The sequence below is a fragment of the Lepisma saccharinum genome, chromosome 5 (genome assembly GCF_977018435.1).
Source record: "Lepisma saccharinum chromosome 5, izLepSacc3.1, whole genome shotgun sequence".
Lineage (NCBI taxonomy): Eukaryota > Metazoa > Arthropoda > Insecta > Zygentoma > Lepismatidae > Lepisma > Lepisma saccharinum.
The window spans coordinates 39,453,795-39,480,949 of NC_139233.1; the positions used below are offsets into that span (position 1 = coordinate 39,453,795).

Genomic DNA, 27,155 nt, shown 5'->3' on the forward strand with positions numbered 1-27,155 from the left:
GGAGACTTCTGGATTGTAACAATCCCATTGGCTTTCAATGGAATCGTTAGAACTCAGAAGTGCCTGTGGCTTTACAGTTACCATGTGATTGAGGGACCAATTTGCAGGCATGTACAAAATTAGTGAGGTGTGTGACAGTGGCCGTGTAGAAAAGTTTCAACTTTGATTGCCGATGAATGAAGTAAGTTTATTAATATTGTTGTTTTTTCTGATACATCACTAGAGACAGGATTTTGAAGGGGAAAATTTTCATCTAAAAAGGACAAGAAAGGGAAAATTTTTGCCCAAAAAAAGGGGAGGAAAGGGCACTCCACTAAAAATACTATTTTAAATGAAAGTGCAATATATGAATGGTATATATTGTGATTTCATTTAAAAATAGTATTTTTAGTGGAGTGCTAAAATAAGCAATAGTCCTTCATTTCCTTTTTTTGAAGGTAACGTACAGCAAATAATTTTACCATCCATTTCGATGAAATCTTCCTTACAACAACTTACCACATATCATAGCTTGCTGACACTTGTGTCTGGCTTTGCCATTTCACTGACACTCAATACTGTCACATAGTTAAGTTAAAACTATTCTAAAAAACTTCACATTAATCGTCTAAATGTAGCAGACAAGTACACTTTCAACCCAACAGGTGTGCCGCTTACAACGCGTTTGTTGCAGCGTACTCCCAACACTCGTGGAGAAACTGTAAAGTAGAAGATGCTTGTTCTTCCTTTCCTCCAAACTATACCAAACACAATTGTTGAATGTTTTGCACGGAAAAAAACAGTTGTACAAAATATTTTATATCTTGTCAATGAAGGGACCAAGGAAGATGTTTTTTTCAAAACGAGGAAAAAAGGAATGTAGGCTGAAAAACTAGTCAATAAAGTAACAAGTTCTTTTTTGTATGCTATGCTACCATCATTTGTAACGAGTATGTAGTTTTATTTGCAAACCTACTCCTATATGTGACAATTACGTATTCAGAAGTATGCTACCTTGATTTATTGAATGTCACTATCAGGAGTAGTGGAAGCGATTATGTAGGGAAAAAAAACCTGCTACAGTAATAATGCTGCGTGCCCATTGTTTACCCTTACTGAGGCCCCAATGAAAGTAATGTTCACCTGCAGAAGAACAGAACCCTATTGCACGAATGTCTGGAATCTGGGTTAATGCAAACTTGTTGGAAAATTGGGGAATCGTCTAGTTCTCCTTTCTGACAACTTGCGTATGCCCACAGTAACCACAGACATTCCTAATTACCCACTGTTCAACTTGCTTAATTATTTTAACTATTTTTTTACCAGGAAGAATTTCTTAATTGATTAAAAAAATCCAATCTTAACAGGATTTTATTGTAAACTATGAAAACTGAATAACACAGATAGATAACAGTAGTAAATAAACACCAATTCATGAGGACTCTCTCTGTTCCTCTTTTCTTTGGTCTTTACATTAATGACAAAGTACATTACACTTCTGACTAATAACAGTAAATTTCGAATCATAATATATGACACTTACGTTAATTCCCACAAAAAGTCTTAAGCAATAAAAATATCCGTATATAGAAACATTTAAACTCACTTCAAAATTATCAACGCCGCTCCCATTTCTTTTTGTATCTTTTTTTTTTTATGCTGCCTGGTAATAATAGTGATTTTATTCTTAACAATATAAACCTTAACACTAACTCACTCATTTACACACCATTTCTTGCAATAGCTAAAACATCGAAGAAGATCTATGTACATGTTATGCAGAGAAAGAAAATCAACCTTACTTACAGTCAACACACACACCAATAACGTAAATAAGTCACCAACTGTTATGAATTTTTGAATCCATGTTAACTGTTCCATAGCCTCGGAGGAAGAAAATAGTCCACAAAAGCTAATTGACTTCTTTAACAAATGAATAAATTCCCGATACTCCCAATTCAATATCGCAACCAAGAAATCTTGCTTCAGGGCATTATCACTTTTTTTTAAAAAAAGAAATTGACCAAAACCCATACTAACTGTTTCCGTCCCCATTACGTAAGTTTGGCAGATTCCACTTACAGATGGAAGAAATGCTGCTCAAGCAAAAGGCATTTGCCAGCCACTTCGGTGCCTTGCCAATTACACAACAAGAGGGAATGAATGGAAAGAGTCAGGCTGCTACTTAGAGAACTTTTGTGGGTGAACTTGACCTCTCTAGCTGGTACTGTCTGGCCTGTGCCGTTACAAGCGCAGCTTGATCGACAGAATTGAAATCATGCATGTGCGGTCAAGAATATCGGCCAAAGGGGAGACCTCTACAGAGATTCTTGTGCAAGTGGAAAGTAACCATTATGTATAGGAAATACTGAACTTTTATGGTGACTTATATACTTCACTCGCACTACAAAAAGGGAGAGTGAAGCTGTGGTAGGTAGATTTTAATAAAGCAATTATCTAATCGCCACAGGACCAGAAAGGAAAATGTTTTAAAAAAGGGAAGTCAGAAACCATGTAATCTTGTTGGTGGAAGATTATTATCAATATTGTTATTTATTCCATGATTCATGCCGAAGAATAAAAAAGGACTTCCCTTTAAAAGTTGGTCTCTATACATCACATACAAAATGGTAATTATCAGTAAAAATCACTCGAAAATTTTAATTCAAAATTTTATTTTATGTAGGCAACAAATTTATTATTACATATAAATCCTTCCTTTCAGATAACATTACGGATCTCTTGAGGGAAATTATGATGGAAGCCCGGAAACTGACTCAGGCCGAGAGATGCTCCCTGTTTTTATTAGATAGAGATCGTTGGGAGTTGGTGGCCAAAGTGTTTGATGGAATCCCTTCATCAACAGATAATAATGGATTTGGTGTAAGTTTCTTAGTTTCAGGTATTATGCAACTTATTTGTGTATTTGGTTGTTAAACATTGCTTTTCTACTGCTTTCGGTTAATTCTGGTGATTGGTAGATGGTTAGTTACCAACACCAACCAACAGCAAAAAAGAACCTTCTTCACATGAAGGCTAACATAGGCTTGTAAGCTTGGATATTGTAAATGAAATGAGGGGTATCTTGATCTAACTTGTAGATAGATAGTTATAATAATATGTACACTGCTTTGTTAACTTGCACAATCATCAGTTGTGTTTCTGAATGTAAAGACTTTTTTTGAAAACCAATCGTTCTAGATTGTTACCAATATTTCTGTAAGCTGCCTCAAAGGTCAAGCTCTTTTAGTATATGCCATCAAAGTTCCTGAGTTTGAGTCCTGGTCTGGGCATGGGTGGTCCCTGCGAGTGTCCCTTCATCAATTTCATATTCTACATTTTGTCCAGTGTTTCTGCTATTTCTCTAAGCTTTGCAAAAAGCTCTAAATAAGTCCTGTTTTCAGTTTTCAACTCTCATAGTTATGATATACTAAGAGGAAGTTAATGTCTTTTTGTATCTTGCTTTTGCATTATGCATTATACTTTTACAATGTATTTTCCTTTTCTGTGTTCAGGTTTCTTCAGAGATAAGAATATCTGCAGATAAGGGGATAGTCGGCCATGTGGCAATGACAGGTGAATTGTTGAACATACGAGATGCATACTCTCATCCATGGTTTTATAAAGGAGTGGATGAGAATACTGGCTTCAAAACAAGGTAAGTGATACAGGAGTGATATATATTTTTTATATGGCAGCGAAATGTCGTTTTGCACCAAATTGCAAAATTGAAAGAAAGTTGTTTGATGTGTTGCACATATGTAGGTAAGAAAGCATAGCATTATATCTTATTGGGACTGCAGTGATACTGTCATTCAGGATTCCACTGTGTAAACGACATACTTTATGCTGTGGGTGTAAGGGTGTAGGTACACATATGATGCATATTTATTTCAAAATGCATTTACTTGAAAATAATGAAAACATATTCCTCTTAAGTATTCTAGAGTATGTATTTCTCCTCATATAAAAGTTGCAAGCAGGGATTGCAACTGAAACTAAGCCCAAATATAAAAACTGATTCCGACGTACTTAAAACGCAGAGGCAAGTTTCAGTCTCGTGTGAGTGCGGAGTTTTGGTTGAATTTTGGTTCCGACTAAAATTGGCATCTACATAATTTCAGTTTCGGTACCTCGAACTGGTTTATTGCAAGGAACATTAACAGTTCACTGAAATGAAATTTTTGAGAGGAAGATTCAGTTTGAAAGTACCGAAATGTTTAGGTTCAGGTTGTAGTTCCAGTCTTCGTGAAATTAATCACAGCACATTTAATTCGGGTTTGATCAATGTGGAATGGAATGTAAACCAGTTCAAGAAATCAGTTTTCCTGCATGACGAGGTTGACCGTTTTCAAACCTCTCCCACAAGATCACTGTTTTGTTTTGTGATCTGTAGCTTGTAGGTTACTGACGTCAGTGCTATCGGCTAATGGAGTGGTGGTGTGCTGCTTGCAAGAGGGAAAGTGGAGGAAACTGCAATGGAATGTCTTGACAATCGCAAGCAAGGTTCGCTGCGTGGTAATGTGTGTTACACCCCGGCATGATCTCTCATCCGGACAGGCAAATTGTTGCTTGTTGCATTTTCAATCAGATCCAGTGTTGCCAATTGTATTCAAATTATGGTATATCAACTCTGGCTAGGGTAATCATTTTTAAACTTAATGCTTGCAGTACCGTTCTTTCTGTCATAACAAGAAGACTTTTGAAAAGATTTGTTCTCTTACATAGGTACATCCGTATTGTGCGTCCTGTGAACTGTGACGTATGAGATGAAAAAAATAAAATGAATGGAGAAATAATTTCGAACCACTCTCGGTTTATCTTAATTACAAAATGTCCAGAATTATTGCAAACAACATAAAAGAACAAAAACTCCATATCATTAGTTCTGTGTATCAAAACCGTTGAAAATCATGGGAGGCTTATAGAAGAAATAATTAAACAAAAGAAATCATACCGAGTTTTCATTTAAACCTCTTCAAGAAGAGAATTGAGAAGTACAGAAATAGAATTACAAAAATATATGTAAAGCAAAACCACGTATTTCATTTCTGCATGTAATTGTAGAAACATTGATCAATTGTCCATTCTTCTAAGTATAAATTTCACTTTCACTTTTCCTGTTCATGTTTTGAGTTTTTGTTAAAAGTCCATTTTATGCACAGACAGGCTAATTAAAACCTACAGTTTTAAGTGGAATCCAAACCACTGTACAATGTGCCTCGACTGGGTATCAAACCTGTGACCCCTTGATTACAAGGTGGCGACCTTACCTCTTCACTATCGGGGAGGCCATATTCTAGCAGCATGAATATTTCGGCTTTCTACTTTTCAAGTAAGTTAGTCATAACCACCATAACCATTTTTCTTTTTTTTAACATTTCACAATTTTGTTAGATTTCTGATAGCTAAGCAATACCCCGTTTGCAGTTTCCTGGATTAAGAACGTTAAACATACAGTAACACTGTATTTGTCTTTTTTCCAAATTGTCCCAATAATCTTAAAACCACATTACCATAAGGAAGCAGCATATAAATTTCCAGGTTTCTGCTTAAGAAATGAAAATGCTAAATATGGCAACCCGTCATTTCTGTACTTTAGCTTTGCTCTTTCATTGTTTTTGTCTCCCTTGCGGAGTGGATATCACAGCATGCTACGACGTTAGGGCCCCAGGTTCGAATCCTGGCCTAGGCATGGATATTCTTTGGAAGTGTTCCTTCATCTCATCATTACTCATCCTCATTGTCGCGATTAGCCAAAAGTGGCAGAATAGTGACGCTAAATAACAACAATCAATTAATAAAATCATTAAATCGTTTCCGCAGTAGCATAAATAACCATTAAATACTGATTTTACTTCATAGCTTTAAAAATATAAAATTAACATGGTATACATGGACGTCCGCAGGATTTTTTCCAGGGAGGGGCTAGCAAGGTAATTGTTTTTCCAGGGGGGGGGGGCAAAGGACACATATTTCCTCAAAAATAGTGATGTACCCTCAAAAAATACTGTTTCAGTCTGAAATTATCATGTTTCATCAACGAATTTATAATAATTTACATACATTACTGTGATTGAAATGAAATTATGTCTATGGGGCTTTAGGTTAGTCTGTATAAAACCTCTTATTGGACTTCTCATGGGGTATCAATGAGTTTGTAGGACCAAACCCCTACGTGGTCTGTGATGTAGGATTTATTGGTTTATAACCCCCTTTCCGGACGCCCATGATGGTATATCATTTATAATTTTCAAATCTGCTGTATTCAAAGTAGGACATAGCCCTATAACCAGCATACCACTTTTCAAGTTTATGTCGTCAAAAATTAAAACAAAATTTGGCAGTCCTGCATTTTTGGTGTTGTAAAGCATCCCTATTTTTATATTTTTATATGTATAGTAGCATTAATATCCAGCATACAGATTTACAATGTACTTGTTTAAAAAAAAATAAGGTTAGATATGACAACCCTGCATTTCCAATTACTTTAAACTCTCCCCTTTAACTATATTCAAAGTAGCACATATAACCAGCATGTTATTTTCAAGTTTCTATCTTGAAAATTTTAAAAAAAAAATAAAAGAAAACCATGACACCAGCGAGTTTTTCGAATGAAACGTCTTGGTCTTTTATACTTTGTACACATTAAATCACTGTTCCTCTGCAGTAGTTTGGCCAATTTCATTCGTTCGAACCATTATTCCAGACTAAATCTCAACTCTGCAGTGGCGTGGACTGTATTCTCAAACCAATATGTCGAACTGTTTTCCCCGAAACTGGTTTTTGAAGTGGTGTGAACCAGAATGATTTTGCATGAGAAGCTTCGAGTTTTGGTTTGTCTGGGCTGGAGTAGAAATTTCGAGCGTCAATTACAGTTCGAGTCTGAATTATCTATCCGATTTTGGTCTGCATCGTTGAACCAGAACTCGAACTGAAATGAATTTCAGTCGTGATCCTTGGTTGCAAGGAGCCCTTTATATCTGTTATTAACACAGCAGTGAATGCGCAGGCGACGCAACTCCGCTCGGAGAGAACTAATTGTGATATTATTGCACTTTCTTGTTGGATGGATCTGTCCTTGCAGGAATTCTCTTGTGCAAGTGCCATCTCCATCTTGTTACAATGCCCAGTTGCCTCGACCTGTGCTATTGTCAAAACATCAGGTTTTCTTTGCATGTGGCTCCATGCGGTATGCAAGCATTGGTATTTTTTTTTTTTTTTTTTTGGGATGTATAGTGCCAAGATTTCCTGCCTGAGTTGTTGCTGTGAAAATGGATTGCGAGCCAGAGCAGAGGCAAATTTTGGACCTGATAAATGAGCTGAGTGACCAAGCAAAAACATAATCATACATGTATTGCTGAAAATTAATAATTTTTAAGCAAAATATTTCAGTGAGCGCAGCGCCACCTGTGCATGTAATAGGATTACGGAAAAAGAAGGCACAGTAGCACAAAACCACACAACATTCATTTTGTGAAAATATCAACGGAAATTATTACAAAAATACCAAACAATGATTACAGATGTATATTCAAATGTTCAGTGGTGTGTAAAATGAGAAAATAAAATATTGATGCTGAAATATTAATACATTATTTGAGATTATATATCTATGAGCGCAATGCCGCCCGTGCATGTAGTTATGTTTCAGAATTTAGTGTGTGCACTGCGGTGTTAAGATAGGTATAGGATATTAAAATAACATCAACACCAGTGTTTAGACATTCATGTTTTCTTATGGCAAATGAAACCACTATTATCATGAAGCAGAACATTTTTTTTGCCCTATTTTGTTCCATCATGTACAATTATTGCTTATGAAATTAATTTTCCACATGACTTCAGTGCTTTCTTGTTTTCCGTATGCAATATTTCTCCACAAGTGATGAGCTCCTTTCGTAAGTCTTCTGTTTATGCTAAAATGTTATGACATAATAATTGTACATGAATGTACTCTAGTTTAAAAGGAGATATATTAAAAAGGATCCCACTGGAACCCAGGATAGATTTCAGATCACTCCAACCCAATAGAGAGTTTCGACCTGTGAACCTTAGAAGGGAGATCTGGTCAACACTATTGTTTACATACTCTTCCAATCAAAATGCATTGTCTTTGGTTGGCTCCATTTTGCAAAAACTTTGTGCATGTGCACAGTGACTATTTCAAGGAGACTTTTGCAGTTAGTTGCAAATGGTTCTTGATACATGTCTCTCCATACGGTGGTGACACAGAGGGAAAGAAATAGGCACATAATTTTATGCAGAGTTGGAACATCTGTTTGTCATACATGTTAACTTTTCTTATTACAAAATTTCCTTTTTTTTCCCCAGGAATATCCTCTGCATACCAATCAAAGATGAGAAGGAAGTGATTGGAGTTGCTGAATTGTGCAACAAATTGAATGGTCTTCATTTCAACTCGTTTGACGAAGAGATAGCTGTTGCATTCAGTATTTATTGTGGTATAAGCATTATGCACAGTTTAATGTACAAAAAGGTGCAAGATTCGCAGATAAGAAATAAGCTATCTAATGAATTGATGATGTATCACATGCAGGTATGTATTGAACCAGATTGTTATTTATTTATTTATTTTTCACTGCTTTCCTGGAATGAAATGGATGACATTTTTGGAAGGCATAAAATGTACACGTTTGTCACGCACCTTCTGTCTATGGGGCTTTAGGTTAGTCTGTATAAAACCTCTTATTGGACTTCTCATGGGGTATCAATGAGTTTGTAGGACCAAACCCCTACGTGGTCTGTGATGTAGGATTTATTGGTTTTTATATAGAGTTATTTGGAATAAAATATTATTATTATATCTTCTTTAGAGCCTTATTCAAGCTTCTGACGATATACATAAACTTCCAAACAGGCAATTTACCCAACATAACTTGTAGGTCGAAACCTATTAGTTATACCCCAGTTGAAAACCCTGGTCTTTTGGTGATGCAGAGATGCACGTCTTTCGGAATCTTGGTTGCATTGTGTTGTGTTCATGTGTCTGTGATTGTTCTTTCATCAGTTTCACCTCATGTTTCGATTGGAAAAAGTGGAAGGAAAGTGAAGTGAAAATGAAACAATCATTGCTTTTCTACATGTTTAGGTTGATCTTGATGATTAGGACCAATTATAATTAGATGAAATTGATAAAGGAACACCAACAAAATATCACCCAGGCCAAGGCTTAAAGCCAGAAACTTTGGTTTCAATATCATGTGTGGGGTGTAGCGGTGACCTTACAAATGTCATCCTCTCTACTACCAGCACATCCTTGGCTGCATTTTTGCAGGCTAACGAAGCTGGTGCCTAGACTTATGACATAATCCTCTGTGCGGGTTTGTTTTTATGTTGTGTGTGGGCGAGTTGGCGTTTTAAGTCCACTTTGTGCACAGTAAGGCTAATCGGTACTGGGCCTACGGTCTAAAGTGGAATCCAAACCACTATGTGCCTGCACCAGGCATCGAACGCGGGACCCCTTGATTACAAGGCAATGACGCAACCGCTGCGCCATCGGGGAGGCCCTTGTTTTTATGTTGTTCGTTGTGATTTTCTCATCGTATTTCCACTCATCCTCATTGTCATGATTAGCCAAATGTGGTAGAAAAGCAAAGTAAAATAAACACAATCAAATCAGCAAGATTGTGAATAAATAGTAAAAACCCATGGTCAGTGTGACAAACTCCCAGTCATTGTTGTAGGTTTCCATGACTGGGTTACGCTACTTATTTATAGCTCCCCAATTTCCTCATGCTGGTGGGTGGCCATTAGTTCCATAGACTGGGTGAAAACTCAGGAGAATATTTGTTACACTTCTCCGCCCCAAGGAGACTGAAATCAGCACACATCCCTCAGCCTGATCACAAAACTTGATGCGTTAGACTACACGACCTGGTGCAGATCATGATTGTGAGTGGCCTGGTCAATATGCCTGGTCACAGGTGACATATGAATGTTTTGAAACTGGAACGAAGTGATTTATGGTTTGTTCACTCCTTAAAATTTCTTACAGGCAAAATATGCCATCTTGGTGACCAAGTACAGTAAAACCTCATTAATCAGGACTAATGGGGGGGGCGGGTAAGTTGACCGGTTTAACGAAAGTCCTGATTAACTTAAATAACCTAAAAGAACAGTAGAAAGTGCATTAAAACTCTGTTTATAGCAACAAAACACGTTTAGTATGGTGTATTTAAAGGGCATAGGCCTAAATACGCTATACAGTACAGTACAAAGTCTGCAGGAAAGAGAATTTCATCGGTGGTTGACTGCCTTTTCTTTGGGAAGTTCTCTTGTTAACTTCTAGCCACATTTAAAACCTTGCATTCTGCTTTTTTTTTTCTTTGTCCGGATTAAGCGAAGTCCAGCTTATCGGGATCCAGATTAACGAGGTTTTACTGTACCTGAAATGATCTACTTTCATTCTTGCCACCAAATGTTTCAGGTTTTATTTCTAGCCTTTCTGCTTTTCTTTTTATGTTTACAGAACCCAAGTTAAAAGTTACAATGTGATGGATAGGTGAGAAAATTGTGAATCAAGAAAACTTTACCTGCTACAAAAACAACCGATGTGCTGTTTATATATTAAATAGTGATTTTTAAAAAAATCATCATTTATAGGAAACAAATACATGTCTATCAATAAATGTTGACTGTTTATCCACATAGTTTACAGATATTCACTGTTTATTACCAGGTTTCTGAAGAAGATGTTGAAAGTCTGATCGCTTCACCCAAAGCACATTTTAACAAAGAATTCCTGGAGTTCAGTTACACTCCACGCAACATATCAGACAGCAAAACTCCGAGCTTTCTGATGATGATGTTCGAAGATCTGGGCCTTGTAGACCGCTGGCGGATTACAAGGCAGAGTTTGGCGAGGTAATCAATTGCATACTTCAAAGTGTAAAATTATAATTCAACTAATTTATAATGGACTGCTGAGCTGTAACAGGTGTCTTATGTTAATAAGAGATTTGTGCTAAAGTGTTGTTATTCAGCTGCTTTGTTTTAATTTGATTGCATACTTAGTTGTGAATTCACATAATAAAATCAGATCACATCATGTACAGTTAGGTACAACAGTAGGTAGAGCCACATATTTATGTTGAACAAAAGATCAAGATTTCGATATAGAAACTGAGCATATTTCGGGATCAAGAGCAATTGCATTTCGGTGTTAACATGGTGAATATAAACCTAAATTTGATTTAAAAACTATACTTAGAGTATTAAGTTTATTCCTGTGTAAAGGTTCTGAAATTTTTACAGCAGAATTAATTAGGGCTGAGCCAATACCACTTTGAACTGATACCAATGCTGATACTCTTACTGATTCCCACCGATACCGATACTTGAAAATTGAAAAACTAAAAAAAAGTGTTCAAAATATTGATTTGGTGTGTAAATATTCTTCTGCAATTATATGCATCAAATTACCAAGAAATTTGCTTTAGAATGTTCTAGAATTGCATCAGAATATTAAAATAGATGTTATGTCTTTACAAAATATAATTTTTTGTGCAAAATAAGTGCAAAATAAAAATAAAGTCTAAATTTTGTGTAATTTCCAGAATAACCAGACTCTGCCAAGAGTGTCGCATGACATTTTTTGCAGACTCCGTTAGAGACCAAAATTCCGGAAAAGTATTGGCTGGTATCGGAAGATGAATTCCAACCGATACTTTCCGATACTGATACCACTGGTATTGCTCGATACCGATACATCAGCATGAGCATCGGCTCAGCCCTAGAATCAATTTTCTGTGATTAGCATAACTCTCAGGATAATTCAGACCTCATATTATCATAGCATTTGTTGCAAATATAACCATTAATTTTTTCTTATATAATGGTCCCAAAGTACAAAAGTAAAGTAGTTTTTCTATGGGTGTGGGAAGCACTGTGTTTTATTGTGTGTAAATTACTTTTTAACCTTTTATTATAACCATTACTTTTTTCTAGGAAGAAAGGTTCCAGTACCCTTCAATTTGGTTTATTATTACTGCTCCATTCATTAAAAGAATTACTCAAAATACTGTGCTATGTGTTTGTAAATGATTGTGCATATATGTAGTTACACACACATTTCTCTTGCTACAATAAAATATCGTTAGTTTTATTCTCACCTACAAAAAAGGTGCCAGTGTGGCATATTGTTGTGCACCGCCAGAAATAGGGCTGAGCCGATACCGACGTCGATGTATCGGTATCCGCCGATACCAGTATTATTTATCGGAAAGTATCGGCTTGAATTCATCTACCGATACCAGCCGATACTTTTACGGCATATTGGTCTTTCACTTTGGCCCGCAAAAATGCCACGCGACACTTTCGCAGAGTCTAATTATCCTGTAAATTATGCAAACTGTCTGTTTATTTTGCACGAAAAACTATATTTTGTGATTGCATAATATCTATTTTAATATCCTGATATAATTCTTAATATTCTAAAACAATTTTTTTGGTAAATTAATGCATATAATTGGAGAAGAATATTTACACACCAATATTGATCAATGTTTTGAACAAATTTTAATTTTTGCAAGTTCCAAGTATTGGTATCGGTGGAAATCGATAAGAGTATCGGTGTCGTTTCAAAGTGGTATTGACTCAGCCCCAGCCAGAAAAAAAGCACTGATATGCGTGCAAACCAAAAAACCACTTGTGTACGGTGTTTGTTTTTCACTGTTTCAAGCATTCTTGATATGTTTTGGAAAATATTATTCACAGATACTACTGCGTATAAAAAATGGGGTGTAAAGGGTGACCTTTTCAGAAGACACGCAAATGTCAACCTCTCTTTCGCACAGTACACTCTGGACTGCATATTGCAGAAAAACGAGTGTCTGGTATAATCCTCTGTGGTTCTTATTTTGTGTCCTGTGTTGTTTAGGGATTGTCCCTTCATCCATTTCATATCATTGCCACTTACTCTGAACTTCACGATTAGTCAAAAGTGGCAGAAAAGCAAATTAAAATAGATCAATCAGTCAAGCTTATATAAAAAAATAAAAACGTACTATCAAAAGTATTATTGGTTTTGATGGAACATTTAATGGGCAGAATATATGTTACTGTATGAAACTTTCCCTCCTTCATATGAATTTCTTTGCTCGAAAATTGGGATGGAGACAGTCAGTTCATAATGCCCAATGAGAGAGAAATTTGTCAATTTTTTAGGTTTGCGAAACTCCAAATATGTAATTTGCGAAGTGCACATGAAATATATTGTAAACAGGTAAACATATTTTTAAAACAGCTGTTCACAAAGCCTGTTCAGCACCTTTGATTCAGCATCTTTGAATCGCCCTGTTATTGCCATTTCAAGTATAGCAGAGAAAATAACATGTAGTTGCAAAAAATGCAACACAATCTTACAAGCTGCGCATATTTTTTTAATACCACACAGAGTTTCAATACAGTTTTCTTTTTCAGAAAATGTGGCTTACTGTAAAATGTTTTTCTCTCAATAGCCATATACTATAACTATGGGTTTCAGGTATACAATATAGCGGAAGGACAAGGTTTTTGCAGGCATAAAAAAAAATCAGTCTGTTGTGTTGTTTTGGTGGTAACAACTATCATGAATATGTATATAGCAGTGATGTACGCTGGGTTCAAAACCTGGGCTATCTCTTCATATCATAATGTTCAAATGGGAGGCTCTTTTTCGTTCAATATCTTGGATTTTAAGGTGATGTGACATTGCGATTAAAAATACATACATTATAATTTACTAATAATTATAGAAATATCACTTTCATTAATATAGAAACACTAAGGAAAACATTCAAATATTTCATGGCTATTTATAAAATATAGAGGCCCATATTGTGAAATATTTATGTAGGCCTACGTGCAAGAATAAAATATACGTGTATAATAAACTTCTTATCTTGAATATTTAATTTGAACATGAACTCCATTGTTCTCGTGGCGATCTCTGTGGAAAAATGGTTATTAGCACAGCCCCCTACGATGCCAGGGGTCCCGGATTCAAATGCAGGCATGGACAAGGGTATTCTTTGTGAATGTCCCTTCATGAATTTCATCGTATCGTCACTCATCCTCATTGTCGCGATTAGCTAAAGTGGCAGAAAAGAAATGCAAAATAACAAATCAAATCCATTCTTATCTTCTTGGTGATGCCAGAGGCCTGCATATCTTCACAATTTGAAGCATATCCTCATGCAAAAACCGAGTAAATTGTTTCATCAATAGTTCGTTAATTATGTCACTCATTTTCGTTCACTACATGACGCAGCACAGATCATTCAAAACATATATACGTAATTCACTCACTCAACACACTTAAGAAAATCCACGCAGTAAGAAACCTAATTGTCTAAAACTTCCTTCAACGTGATTTTCACTTGCAAAATGCCCTTTGTCATCTCCAGTCAGTCAGTCTACCCCCAGAGAGTCATAAACAAAGCACCAGCATTGTAAAGCGTGGTTGGTTGAAGGTCAGTGGCATGTGTTCGATGGGACAGTGTTGTTTTAGCCTAGAGGACAAATTCCCTGTGTTCGATGGGACAGTGTTGTTTTGGCCTAGAGGACAAATTCCCTATCACATGCCAGCCACTCTTTTCCCGTTCCTGTAATAGTATTTTTGTTTAAAAATTTCCCTTACCTGGGAAAAATTCCATGTTGGTTAGCGAATTGGCATCCTTTATAAAATAAAGACTTTCCTGTCCACGCTTGGGTTTGGAAGCTACTACAAGTATGTCACCGATCGCCTCCAGGTGCTGGTTGGAGAAGAATTTAACCAATGAAACCTGGTGGTAGCTTTAAAGGAAAGAAGCCCATCCCCATGTACTATCGTTTTCTCCCACGGTTGTTATTTGAGAGTGAAGCATCAGTCACATTTGCTAGTCTATTATATTCCTGTATTTAATCTGGGTTTCGGAGATAGCCTCGCTGGCCTAGAATATACGCACCTGGTATATAGAAAATTACTACGTTGAGTTTTGAAGGAGGTGTAATATTTTTTACCTCTATTTTGCAGGTTTATACTGTTTGTGAAGAAAGGCTACAGGGATCCTCCATATCATAATTGGATGCATGCTTTCTCAGCAACTCACTTTGCCTATCTTCTGTTACGAAATCTCAGGTTGCTGAAGGATGGCCATTTGACGTAAGTGGGTTTTTATGATCGTTGCTTTCTAGATTTATGTGTGTAGATTTCATTGAGTTATGCATAAGCAAATGGTTACTGATTTTTGCCTTGGTGGGAGTGGTCCCCGTTCCAATTCCTGGTTGGGGTTCCAAAATTTTGGTGTTGACAATTTAGTGAGGACTGGGAGAACTACTTGAAAAGAAGTATCAGGTTATGCTCTTTAAAACCAGAAAACAGCAGTCATGGGGTTTGATGCATTGAAGGCACACAACCCAACGAAAAGCTGCATGGTTGGCCTTGACTCGCAGAGTGCTGTTGCACCATGGACTAGTAGTAAAACAGCAAATTTCAAAATTGTGGAATGGAAGTTACATTTATTTTTATTTTGACATTTAAAATTTCTTAAAGTCACGTGCCGGCAACATTCTTGGTAATAACCACACTAAACAAATAAACAGCATGATACTTTAAAAGTCTGTCCAAGCTTTTGAATCCATCTTGGAGTTGTCATCAGGGCTGGTCAAGAGACAGCGCAGAAGATGGGGTCAAGGTTCCAATGATGCATCCTCGACTGCTTCTTTGCAGTATCTCAACCAACAGAAGTGTAATTGTTCTAGAATAAATATGGCAAATAAATAAAATGTAACTTCTTCGAAAAATTATGTGAAACTGTGCCTCAGCTGGGAATCAAGCCTAGGCTTTGGTACGTGCTTTACCACTGAGCTATGAAGTCAACACTGGCCTCTCCACAATTTTCACAACTTAGATCTCAGTCGAGGAAGTTATGGGGAAAATTTGCTGTGTAACTCAGTGATAGTTATTTGGCATGGCATTTCAAGATCACCCACAACTTCAGTATGCAGTTAGTCTTAGATTTCATCTAACTTTTCCTCACTATTTAAGCTTAAAGATTAAAGAGTTGAGTTGCCCAAGCTTGTGTTTGTAGTTCAGTTGACTAGAGTATTCACCCGAATATCAGTATTCCAAGTCAAAACCTGACTGTGACATAATTTTTCCACATTTATCTCTCTTTACTTTCTTGTTGCAACCTACCACCACACTATATTGAATATTTGTTTATATATATATATATATTATTATTAAAAAATACATATATACAGTAGTAAAGGCAGAAAAATGATTACGTTTCATAATTACAAGCATATATGAATCTCTGTTATTTGTCTTGCAGGGAATTAGAAGGTTTAGCATTTCTAGTGGCTTGTATGTGCCATGATCTCGACCATCGAGGAACAACGAATTCATATCAACTTGCATCAAACTCCGTTCTTGCGAGTCTCTACTCTTCAGAAGGCTCCGTTATGGAGGTAAGACGACACAGTGTGTCCATTCGAAATTCACAATATATATCTACTAGTGGAGATGGTACTAATCAATATCATACTGTTATAGCTTTTATCACTTTATCATGACCATGCTGACATGTTTGTTATGTGCAGAATATCTCTGTACACAGCTTACCTTTTAAATGTACACAGAGGGCATCATAACCATGAATTTGTTTCCTGTTTATATTTCATTCATGTATTTTGTTCTTACAGAGGCATCATCTGTCTCAAGCAATGTGTGTATTAAATACTGAAGGCTGCAATATATTTGAAAGCCTCTCCAAGAAGGAATATACAAGATGCTTAGACCTCCTGCGCGATATTATTTTAGGTAAGGGCATTTGAAAAATTTTATATGCAGTGTTGCCAAAGTTTGGAGACACTAATATATTTCACTTTTTGATATGCCCCTATACTTTTAAACATGAGGGAATTTAAATATTTAAAAAAGAAAGCATCCAAATATCTCTGGAGTTATGATTTTTTTTAATCTTTTGTTAACACTAAAGTAAGTAAGTAAGCCTGCTTTCAAGAAGAAAAAAAACTAACACAGGACAATGATTGTTGTAAGAAGATAATAACACTTTTACATTGGCTAAAAATGTTCACACTCATTATGGCATTTTAGTCAAATCAATGTCTCGCCAAATTTCATTAACATGCTATGTTAATTGGACTTTATCCATTGTCTAAACTTACGGCCATGAAAATAGGCAGCTCGGCGAAATTGCGCTGGTGCCACATATGGGGAAAGCAAAGCAAGAGGGGGACAAAAGTTGCTGGTTTCTCTTAAACCTCCAAACACACGGGTTGTGCTCCGACGTGACAACAGTGTGAACCTGCCTAATTTCATGGCCATGCGTTTAGTGCTTCTACTTTAGAGTTTTCTAACATACCCATGCCTATTCTATCCTGGGGCCTCCCCGATGGCACATTGTCACCTTCTATTCAAGGGGTTCTGGGTTCGATACCCAGTTGAGGCACATAGTGGTTCAGATCCCACTTTAAACTGTAGGTCCAGTCTCGATTAGCCTTACTGTACATAAAGTGGACTTAAAACCCCAACTCAACCAACCAACCTATTCTATCCTGAAACAAGCTAATAAAAATTGCACATACAACATATCATATGAATGCAGACAGACTTACATAATAGAATCTGGATGTCCTCTAGAAAAGAGGACATGGTATAAGTTGCCAACTTGGCAGCTGATCGAGTTAAGTAGTCGACCATTGATCTCATCACCGAACTACGAAATGAACAAAAACCCAGATCGAAGACTACTGGAGGGTCGGGTGTGGAGATGATAACATTTAATTGCCATAATTGTTGTACTCATGGCTGGTTACAATTTTTAAAAACTAATGTCATGTGGCTATGGCATCAATCAACCAACTGTGCTTCCAAACTGACCATATAGTTTTCACCATGTAACAACAATAGTGTGTGCCAAAATATAATGAAATATTCAATGACACTTTGTCTTGTGGGGGAAGGGGTCCTTAGCTTCCACAACTGATTCACACCCTTCATACTGAAGCACTAACACACGAAATTTATGTTAAAGCTTTCAGTGTGTGTTTGGTAATAATTATTACGATGCACATTTGATGTTGGATGTATAGTACCTTTGTTTATTAACTTTAGCAACAGATTTGGCTCATCACCTTAATATAGTCAGTGAACAAAGGAATATGGTGGAAACAGGGTTCAACAATGAGGATGACCAGCACAAGAACTTGCTTCTTTCCCTTCTTATGACATGCTCAGATCTTAGTGACCAAACCAAGGACTGGACGGTTTCAAAGAAGATAGCTGTAAGTACAGTTAATATTTGTGTGGTATTTGGAAAGAAAACAAGAGATATCTCTGATGAGTTGTGACTGTGAGAGGTTAAGTCGATACCATTTTGGTCTGCAACCATTACTAATACCAATACTCTTCCTCATTTTAAGTGATACTTGAAGATTGTAATAATTTAAAAGTTGTTCAAGATATTATTGATATTAAGTATTCCACCTTGCTAAAGACCAAAACTCTCAACAAATATCTGGTATTGGTGAAAAATAGTCCTGCACCATTGCCATGCAGTCTAAGACATCATGCTTTAGGCTGTGAAACGCATGCAGGTTTGAGTCTTCTGGGAAAGGTGACCATATGTCCTGTTTTGACCGGGACAGTCCTGTTTCAGAGGCATGTCCCGGTCATCCCGTTGATATTATTAAAACCCATCATTTGTCCTGTTTTATAGAATCTAAATTATCCATTATTGTCGAGAATGTTCGAGCAGACAGCAGTTTACTGTTTAACTTAGCTCACGTTGCGAGTTGTATTTATTTGTGTGTATTCCGTTATTTGTAGAGCAATGAATAAGATTGGCCAACAAGCATATATGTAGTATCAATACGGACCTGCAACAAGATTTTAAATTCATGTATCTTGACACAAACTCAAAAGACAAATCTCGCGTTATGTGCCAGGCATTTGGGGAGTTTTATGAATGGTTGGTGAAGAATAAAACTATACTCAAGAAGATGGGTTCTTCTGATAAATACTTGTGGCACTTCTCAACTTCAGCATAGGACTAAAGGTTAATCAGAAGGGATACAGTATGTAAGTTATTCAGAGATTATAATAATACCAGTTGTCAGCAGATCATATTTCATTTATTGTGTATGATTTCTAATTTATGTGATCCATACTTTAATAAATAATAATAATAATTTTATATATAGGCCTAACCAATTTTTCAGGATGGGGTAAAATCGGATGTCCCGTTTTTGGGTCAAAATAATATGGTCACCCTTCTTCTGGGGGAAACTTAACTTTTCTCCTGAGATTTCGGCCTGTTTATGGCCCGATAGCCACCCAGCATATTGAGGAAATTGGAGAAATACGAATGAGTAGCGTAACCCCGTCATGAAAAACTATAACAATGACTAGGTGTCCGTCATGTTGACCACACATCACTCCGTAACTGCCTGTAATGGGTTGAATGATCTCTCAGCTTGGGTGAGAGAGTGAGTAGGATCAGGTGGGAGTGAGGAGAAATTTAGATAAAGCCATAGCAGTTTATAGGCAGGCTGTTGTGCTACGGGTTATTTATACGTATTATTCGTCAAAAATTCCAACCGATGTTTGTGATATTGGCATCCGTAATGGCTCAGCCCTAGAGTTGCAACTTTGACTGGACCTTTTTACACCCAGAGATTGCTTAACAGCATGGTTGTACATTACACCACAATGTACTGAAGGTGAGAGGGAGTATGGATGCTTGGTTTTATGTTTCCAGGGGACCAACCTGATAAAAATGTAAAGTGTGTGAAAATATAAAAGCATGGAAAATCTCGTAAAATTTTGCTATATTGGAACCTTCAAGATCAAATGTATAATGCAGGAAAATGTAAAATCTACATGTACATATCATACTCATGTAAGGAATTACGAATAGTTGTTTACCCTTAATATATACTTGCTGTGAAAGTTTGTCAGTGTAGTATGCTTGTAAAACCTGTTGAATTCATATCTTGCATTCTATAAAAATAATTGAGCAGAAGTTTTTTTCTGAGTGTGACAAATGTAATAATTTCGATCAATTGTGAGCACACTCTTTCTTTTCAGAAACTAGTCTACATGGAATTTTTCTCGCAAGGTGACCTGGAGAGAGCAATGGGCAGAGATCCACTGGAGATGATGGACAGGGAAAAGGCTTGCATTGCATCTCTGCAGTTACAGTTCCTTGATCATATCGTGATGCCTGTTTACACGTAGGTAGCTTATTGTCCTTACAGATAAATAAATTAGTATGGAAAGAAATATTTAATTTTTAGGGTGTAAGAATTGAGCTTTGTTGCCAGTAATACCTTCTATAAGGATTTTCAAGTTCTGGAAGATGAAGTTATAGATTTTGGGTTTTGTGGCAGTTCTTTCAATGGATATTTTTGCAACATATATTTCTCTACATTCCAATTATTGTCACAGGGGTGTTATGAGTTTTTTCGATATTCCAGCATTCTGGCAGGCCTGTTTCCGGCAGCAGACTGCTTGCTGCAAGCTGTGCAGCTCAACAGAAGATGCTGGCAGGAAGCACAGGGCATCTTCAAAGAGAGGTTTCCTGAACAACTTCTCTCGGTAGATTTCCTCTCAGATGAAGAACTTGAACAGGAAGTACTCACTAATGTTAAGTCAGGGAAGTGAGACCCTTTACCGTTTAGCAACCATGTTACGGTTTCAGCCATCATATCAGAACATTGAAGAACTGCAGATGAAAAGAGATGATGTTATTCCTAGCATTGAGGCTTACTTCACAAAAACCTGATGCCTTCCGTATGTCTGCATCTAGGGTTTGGATTGCCAGAGGAATAGAGCAATATTATTGGAAGGGAAGTCGTAGATATTAGTCATCAAATTTAAAGGAGTACAAATTGTGACCTTGCCACAGGCACAGGTCATACAAGCGGCCAGTACTTGTTGCTTATTAATAGAAATAATTTAATTTAATAAAAATGTGTTATGGGTGCTTTTATTGTACGCTAACTGTGCCATCCCAATGTATTTTGTCTGTGATTAGAGGGCCTAAGAGGGGAGAGAGTGGGTAGAAAGTTAGATTTTTGTATTACCGACCATTGTTTGCTCAGGTGTTATGTTAAGTATCTTGCACCAAAGATAAAATAAAAAATGCTTAATTTTGTGTAAATAATGTTATATTTGTCAAATGCTGGTTCATCTCGGACTATTACACTTTTGATAAATGTGCTAGAGGTATAGATTTATCCAGCATTTTGAATATTGAGAAGGGGTGGTGGTATAAAGGTAATTGAAATACTAAATAATTGCAAATTAGGCCTTTGTGCAAACTTTTTGGGAGGGGGTAAGGGGAATGTGAATAAATTACTGTATTAGAAATAAGTTACATGTTTATTATATCTTCAGCTAATAAATAGTACTTTTAATTAAAGTTGGCCATTTTCTTGATTGTGAATATTAGTCAAACGTGATCTTTTTGAAACATCGGACAAGCCTTTCAATGTGCTGTTTAGTTATTGAAGATATAATAAACATGTTCATTCCAGGACATGGCATTACAATGTATCTTAATAAGTTACATGTTTGATATTTAGCATTTTTTAACAAGTTGATGACTCAAGCCATGAATGGTGTTGTTTTGAATTAGAATAGATTGTATTCTTTTAACTGTTTGACCTTGAGTACACACAGAATAATTTAAAACATTTTGCAAGATAAATATATTTATATATTTTAATGTAAAAGTCATCAGTGTTACATGTTGTGTGTTCAGATTGAGATAGAGATCAGGCCCCACCTTTCACCCCCCACCCTCCCAATTCAATTTTTACCAACTTCTTTTACAAGTTGTTCCATCATCTTGCCCATGATTTTCTTCTGGATCTCTTCCCTTCCATTTTCTTTTCATCCAATCAGAAACTGGAAGCCCAAGCATAATTTGAAGGGGACTCTTTTTGTATGACTAAAATTGAAAGTTCAGTTTCTGAGGATAAAATTTAACCCATTTGTGATTAATTAAGTTTCAGTTGAATATATTGTAGAATTGTTAATACGTAACTTGCACTACAGTTTGGCAGTTCAAACTTTTGAAATGTAGTGAATGGTTTAAGATGGAACAGGAAGCCAAGGGGGAAAAAGACACCAATTTTGTGACCAAGGTGACTGCTCTAAATTTAGAGATTTTCAATTGGATATTCAAAAATTGCTAGCTACATTTGATAACTGCTAAGGTATTGCATTTGGGTTTCAATATAGTGGATGGGTTTATATTTGCACTCTCTCCTGGCATTCACTGTTCCAGGGATGGCTGCTACGTCATGACTTATTATATTCTGCCATAGATTATCTCCAGATATTCTCTCTGTCTGTATGTGTGTGTGAGAGAGAGAGATAGAGAGGGAGACCATTTGAAAACAGATCATCAGCTCAATCTTTTTATGCAAAGATTTAATGTGAGATTGACAAAATAAGAAGCCTTACAATGGCTTTCCCATTACTCTTTCTCTAGTCAACAGTAAGAAAATACCTAAAATATTGTCAGGTATTTCTTGGGAATGAAGTTTTATCAATGGTTACACTGGTGGCATTTCAAAGGACAAAACTGTATCATGAACAAGTTTACATCAAAAAATTTAATGGAAATACCTGTTAAATTGCTATGTGGTGGGAGGGGTATAATTTAACATTGTTGCCATCGACACTTTGGTCTAGTGCAAATCCTTCCTTGCTCGCCTGTTTTTCCCCATCTTCCTCAAATTCCATACCACCTCATTCTGTAGTTTTTTCTGATGTTCCAAATAGTACATTCCTAAGAGTTTTCAGCTTTCTTTCTCGTTAGGAAGTTAAGAAAGAGCCATTGTATGATTGCTTTTTAATTGATCAATGTTATTCATTCTATATCTTGGATATAGAATTAACAGGATAGTTCTCACATGTGTGGCATAACAACATATAATTTTGCATTTGCTCTTTATTAATAACAATAATTTTAAACAAAGACCGTGATAGTTTGGCAGTAAACTCACATAATTATGTATACTTTCAAAGCCCTTCTCTAAGTTTGAAAATTGTTCGTGTTTTCAAATTGCACACTCAGATTATTGAAATGTAAAAAGAAGTTGAAGAGGCCCTTTCCTTATGTATGTGGTAATGCTCTCATTGTAAGAAAATCAAATTTGTCTCCCAAAACAATTTTTTGAACATGAGCTCAGAAACATACTCATTATTAAGTATTAATCACAATTCAGCAACATTGTGTTTTACAATTGTGAAAATATTTTATTATGCTAGTCAGATATCTTGTACAGTCAGTTACAGAGATAGTAGTAGGTAAATTATGTTCATTCACTTTTGTTTTAAAGAATGCAGAATTATAAAATTGAGAGGAATCGCCATTGGAGTGGAGGGTATTATCTGCTACTGTATCAATGCAGTTCTTTATCTTAAAATAGCATAGGATGTAAAAGAAAAAGAATGAATTAAAAACAACTAGTTTCTTGGCTCGAAGTTGTTCAATTCTTGCAACTTGTTATTAGATACAGTATTATGTAGATGAACACTTATTGCATTCTACAATACAGTACAGTACATTCATTACTGGCCTTATCTGCTACTGTTAATTGTTGTGTGTTATATTCATACATTTTTCGCTCTTTCTAAGACAGTTCATCTCGAAGAGTACAGATTATTCCTTCGAATTTTTTCAGGTTATGTCATGATTTTAATGTTTAAATGAGTAATAGCTTCAAGTAATTAATTTAATGTACAGTTAAATAAAAATGGGACACCTAGGTCCTGACACGCTGCAGTGGATTATGTGTGTTGCTGAATTCTACAGCCATGAGCTAACTTCAATAGCAGGTTCGGCCATCGCCGCAGATTTAGGCAAGATGCACAATGCATTGCAATAAGGCAAGTAATTAAGGATTTAGGTGTCTCATTGTTATTGTGGATGTCTGTACAAAGGCTGTAGCAATCTTGTTTTGGTAATCCGAATGGTGTAATTTCAGTTTTCTGGAAAGTCTGTTGTTTTCTAATTTGAAAAAATTACATTAATTTATTATGTAACATTGATAAAGAAATATGTTTTGTTTCATAGTACATTTGAAGTACAAATTATGTTTCTCAAGTGGGCACTATGATAGTTACCTGTTTTACTAAAACTTTTTAATCAAAAGCTCGCAGACTGTTATTTTTAATGGGAGCACATTGCATTGGTTTGGATACCACTTTAAACAGTAGAGTTTGGTGCTGATGACTTTCGGAGGTAATGTGTGTGCAATTATTTGGTTGAAATTCTGCGATAAATGAAGCATAGTAAGAATATTATATTCGATCGTTCCTCCTCCTCATTATTTCATTCCTTTAAATGTATAGTGCTCTGATAGAAAAATATTATTTCTTCATATACCCACAAATGTAAGCTTGAATGCTACATTTAAAATGCAAAATAGTGGCCCATATACACATACCTCTATTTTTTGATATGGTGTGGAGCCTTATATTTCTGCATGTGATGTCATGGAAGGGTTGTAAGCACGTGTGTACCTTTATATGCATTCTCTTCAAAGTATTTTCTCCTCTCTCTAAATGAGGACATATAACATACCATTGGCAATTAAAAAAATAGGAAATACACATTAAATTGGATATTTAAGAAATCAACTGTGATATGGTAATTATTTAGTTCTGAATAGATTATCTGGATGTGAAGATTCACTTGTTGAACCTTTAGTACTTCTGATCTGTGATAGAAAATGGAACCAAACTGTTTAGAACCTATGATCAGATTATTTGAAACTTGTGAAAGGAATTTTGAAAACTTAAAAAGTTATGAACAGTTACTTCAGACATACTGTCAGTTGTTAAATAAATAATACTTTTCGTATTTACTATGCTGTGTAGATGTCGATAAGCATTGGTACATAGTTTTTGTATATAAAAACTTCCCGCTGTCTTGTTAACATTTGTGTGATGCCATATGAAATGTTACCATTGTCATGTTAAGTGTACAAGCACCAGTTGTACATAGGTTTTTTTTTTTGTAATTAGGAATGTGTTATAGCAGATTCATATTTATTTTTGAAAAAGAAAAGTGTAATAAAAACTTGAATTTGTCCACTTGTAAACTTGTTAATTAGTGTGTACCCACATTGACTTGATTCCTTTTCTCATTGTCATGTTGCTGTAGTGAAATGATAAATTTTATAGTTGTTGGTGCTTAATTCTTTATCATATCCAGAGATTAGGTATTCTGTGAAGTAACTAGGAAATGAGACTGCCTTAAGAGCTGGCGTTGGTACAAATGGACAAGTTTAATTTTGCAAAGAAAAAGCTAATATAAGACGTAAGCGAGTTACTAAAGATATATCCGTGAAACTTATTTGTAAATGTTCTATTAGAGTGCGCGTCAAATCTCCTGCATATGGCCTTGAACGGCTGAACAGCACCAGCGAATCACAGACGTGCGGCGTTGCCTAGTTCAGAACCTGTTTCACCTCGCTACTAAATCGTGTACCTGGCGCTCGGATATGAATAGATTATTTCAAGTGTCAGTAGTTCAACAGATGGAAAGATAATGAATTTGCGAGTATGTACGAAAAACAAGCGTGATTGTAGCTTATACTGTTCCCTCTGTAGAAGCAATGTTATTATAAACGTATTTGCATTGTATCCTTTTTGCTCTCCCTTCGTTCCTGTTTTTAAAATAATGTTCGAGTGAAGAATAGAGAAGTAAAATTAACTGTAAGAAGTGCCAACAGGAAAATCAACGACGGTCGTAAATTTCCGATGGAGAGAAGTGACATTGTTATGTCAAGGGTAAAATTCCTCCGTACAATGCACGAAATTCTGGTGATTCGAGACCAATCTTTTATCTTGATGAGACATGGGTAAAACAGAACCACACATAAAAATGTGTTGTTAACTTGTTAACGAAGAACTTGACAATGTAACACAAGAACAATGGGCCACTTGTGTTAAACATGTACAACAATTACAGGAAAACGATTTTGTAAGGGAGATAGATCGGGATGAAATTTTGGACCCAATTATAATAAAGTTGAAGGACGACACAGAGGGCGATAGTAGTGCGGTCAGTGACTATGAGGACAACGACTGCAGTTGGAGTGATGAGACCCTGGCAGTCCCTCTGGCATAATCAGGTATGATCTTTTCTCCCATTAAGTTTAATATATGTTATATTAATAGAACATTTACAAGTAAGTTTCGTGGATATACACAGTGCGGCAATGTGAAATAGAGACAGATTTTTTTTCTCGATAGGTGGCGCCACTCTGCAAGCTTTCTGTGGTGGGAACAAGTAACTGGTATATCACGAACAATCAACACAGATCTCGACCTTGAACGACACTGCCTCTTGTGGCGTTGTTGAATGTGGGCACGTGTCGTGAAAGTGCATCGTGATTTCAACATGGGACAAAGAGCAAACATCACGTTTTGTGTGCTCTTGGGTAAAACTGCTGCGGAAATGTTTGACATGTTGTAGCAAGTCTATAGGGACAATTGTTTATTCTGTATGTGTGTATTTGAATGGCTCAGTCATTTCAGTAAAGGTCGGGAGCCAATTGAACACGACGAGCATCCAGGTGTAGCAGGGACGGTGAGAACACCAAAATTGGTTGAGAAAGTGAGGATAATAATTACTGAAGACTGAAATTTCACTTACTGCTGCATTTTATCTTGAGGTACTGAAACGTTTGGTGCAAGGAATAACACTGTGAGGACCGAGTATCGGGATGATGGCAGCTGGCGTCTGCTTCATGACAGCGCCCCAAGTCACAATACTGTGATTGCGAAGAACTTTTTGACCCTAAATCGACGCTTGTGTTGTCACACCCTGCCTACTTACTGGATCTGGTTGTGATTATTTTTTATTTCCTACACCAAAATCTGCACTGAAAGGTTCCTACTTTTATGATGTACCAACAATCAAGGAGGATACGACATTGATTTTAAAGTGTTACACAAAACTAATTCCAGCAATCCTCCTATGAACTGGTAGGCATTGCACTACGGTGTGTGGATGCAGGAGGGTCCTACTTTGAATGTTCCAAGGTAAGTAACTTTCTATGAAGACTTGTTTATTTTTACAGCACCAGTCTCGATTTCAAATTGCTGCACTGTGTATCTTTAGTAACTCGCTTAGATCTTA

General features: G+C 36.3%; 1 protein-coding gene across 2 annotated transcripts in view; it reads left to right on the forward strand.

The window, feature by feature from the left end:
- The window catches only part of LOC145987776 (cGMP-dependent 3',5'-cyclic phosphodiesterase-like), a 57,696-nt gene extending 32,586 nt beyond the window's left edge, over positions 1-25,110 (forward strand). For both annotated transcript variants that reach the window (XM_083122462.1, XM_083122461.1), the window contains exons 6-15: positions 2,705-2,862; positions 3,495-3,637; positions 8,314-8,539; positions 10,682-10,866; positions 14,996-15,124; positions 16,299-16,434; positions 16,669-16,786; positions 18,104-18,273; positions 20,078-20,223; positions 20,467-25,110. In XM_083122462.1, coding sequence (XP_082978588.1) covers positions 2,705-2,862; positions 3,495-3,637; positions 8,314-8,539; positions 10,682-10,866; positions 14,996-15,124; positions 16,299-16,434; positions 16,669-16,786; positions 18,104-18,273; positions 20,078-20,223; positions 20,467-20,653 — 1,598 coding nt within the window. In that variant the 3' untranslated portion in view covers positions 20,654-25,110. The remainder of the gene's footprint in view (positions 1-2,704; positions 2,863-3,494; positions 3,638-8,313; positions 8,540-10,681; positions 10,867-14,995; positions 15,125-16,298; positions 16,435-16,668; positions 16,787-18,103; positions 18,274-20,077; positions 20,224-20,466) is intronic.
- The last annotated feature ends 2,045 nt before the right edge of the window (positions 25,111-27,155 follow it).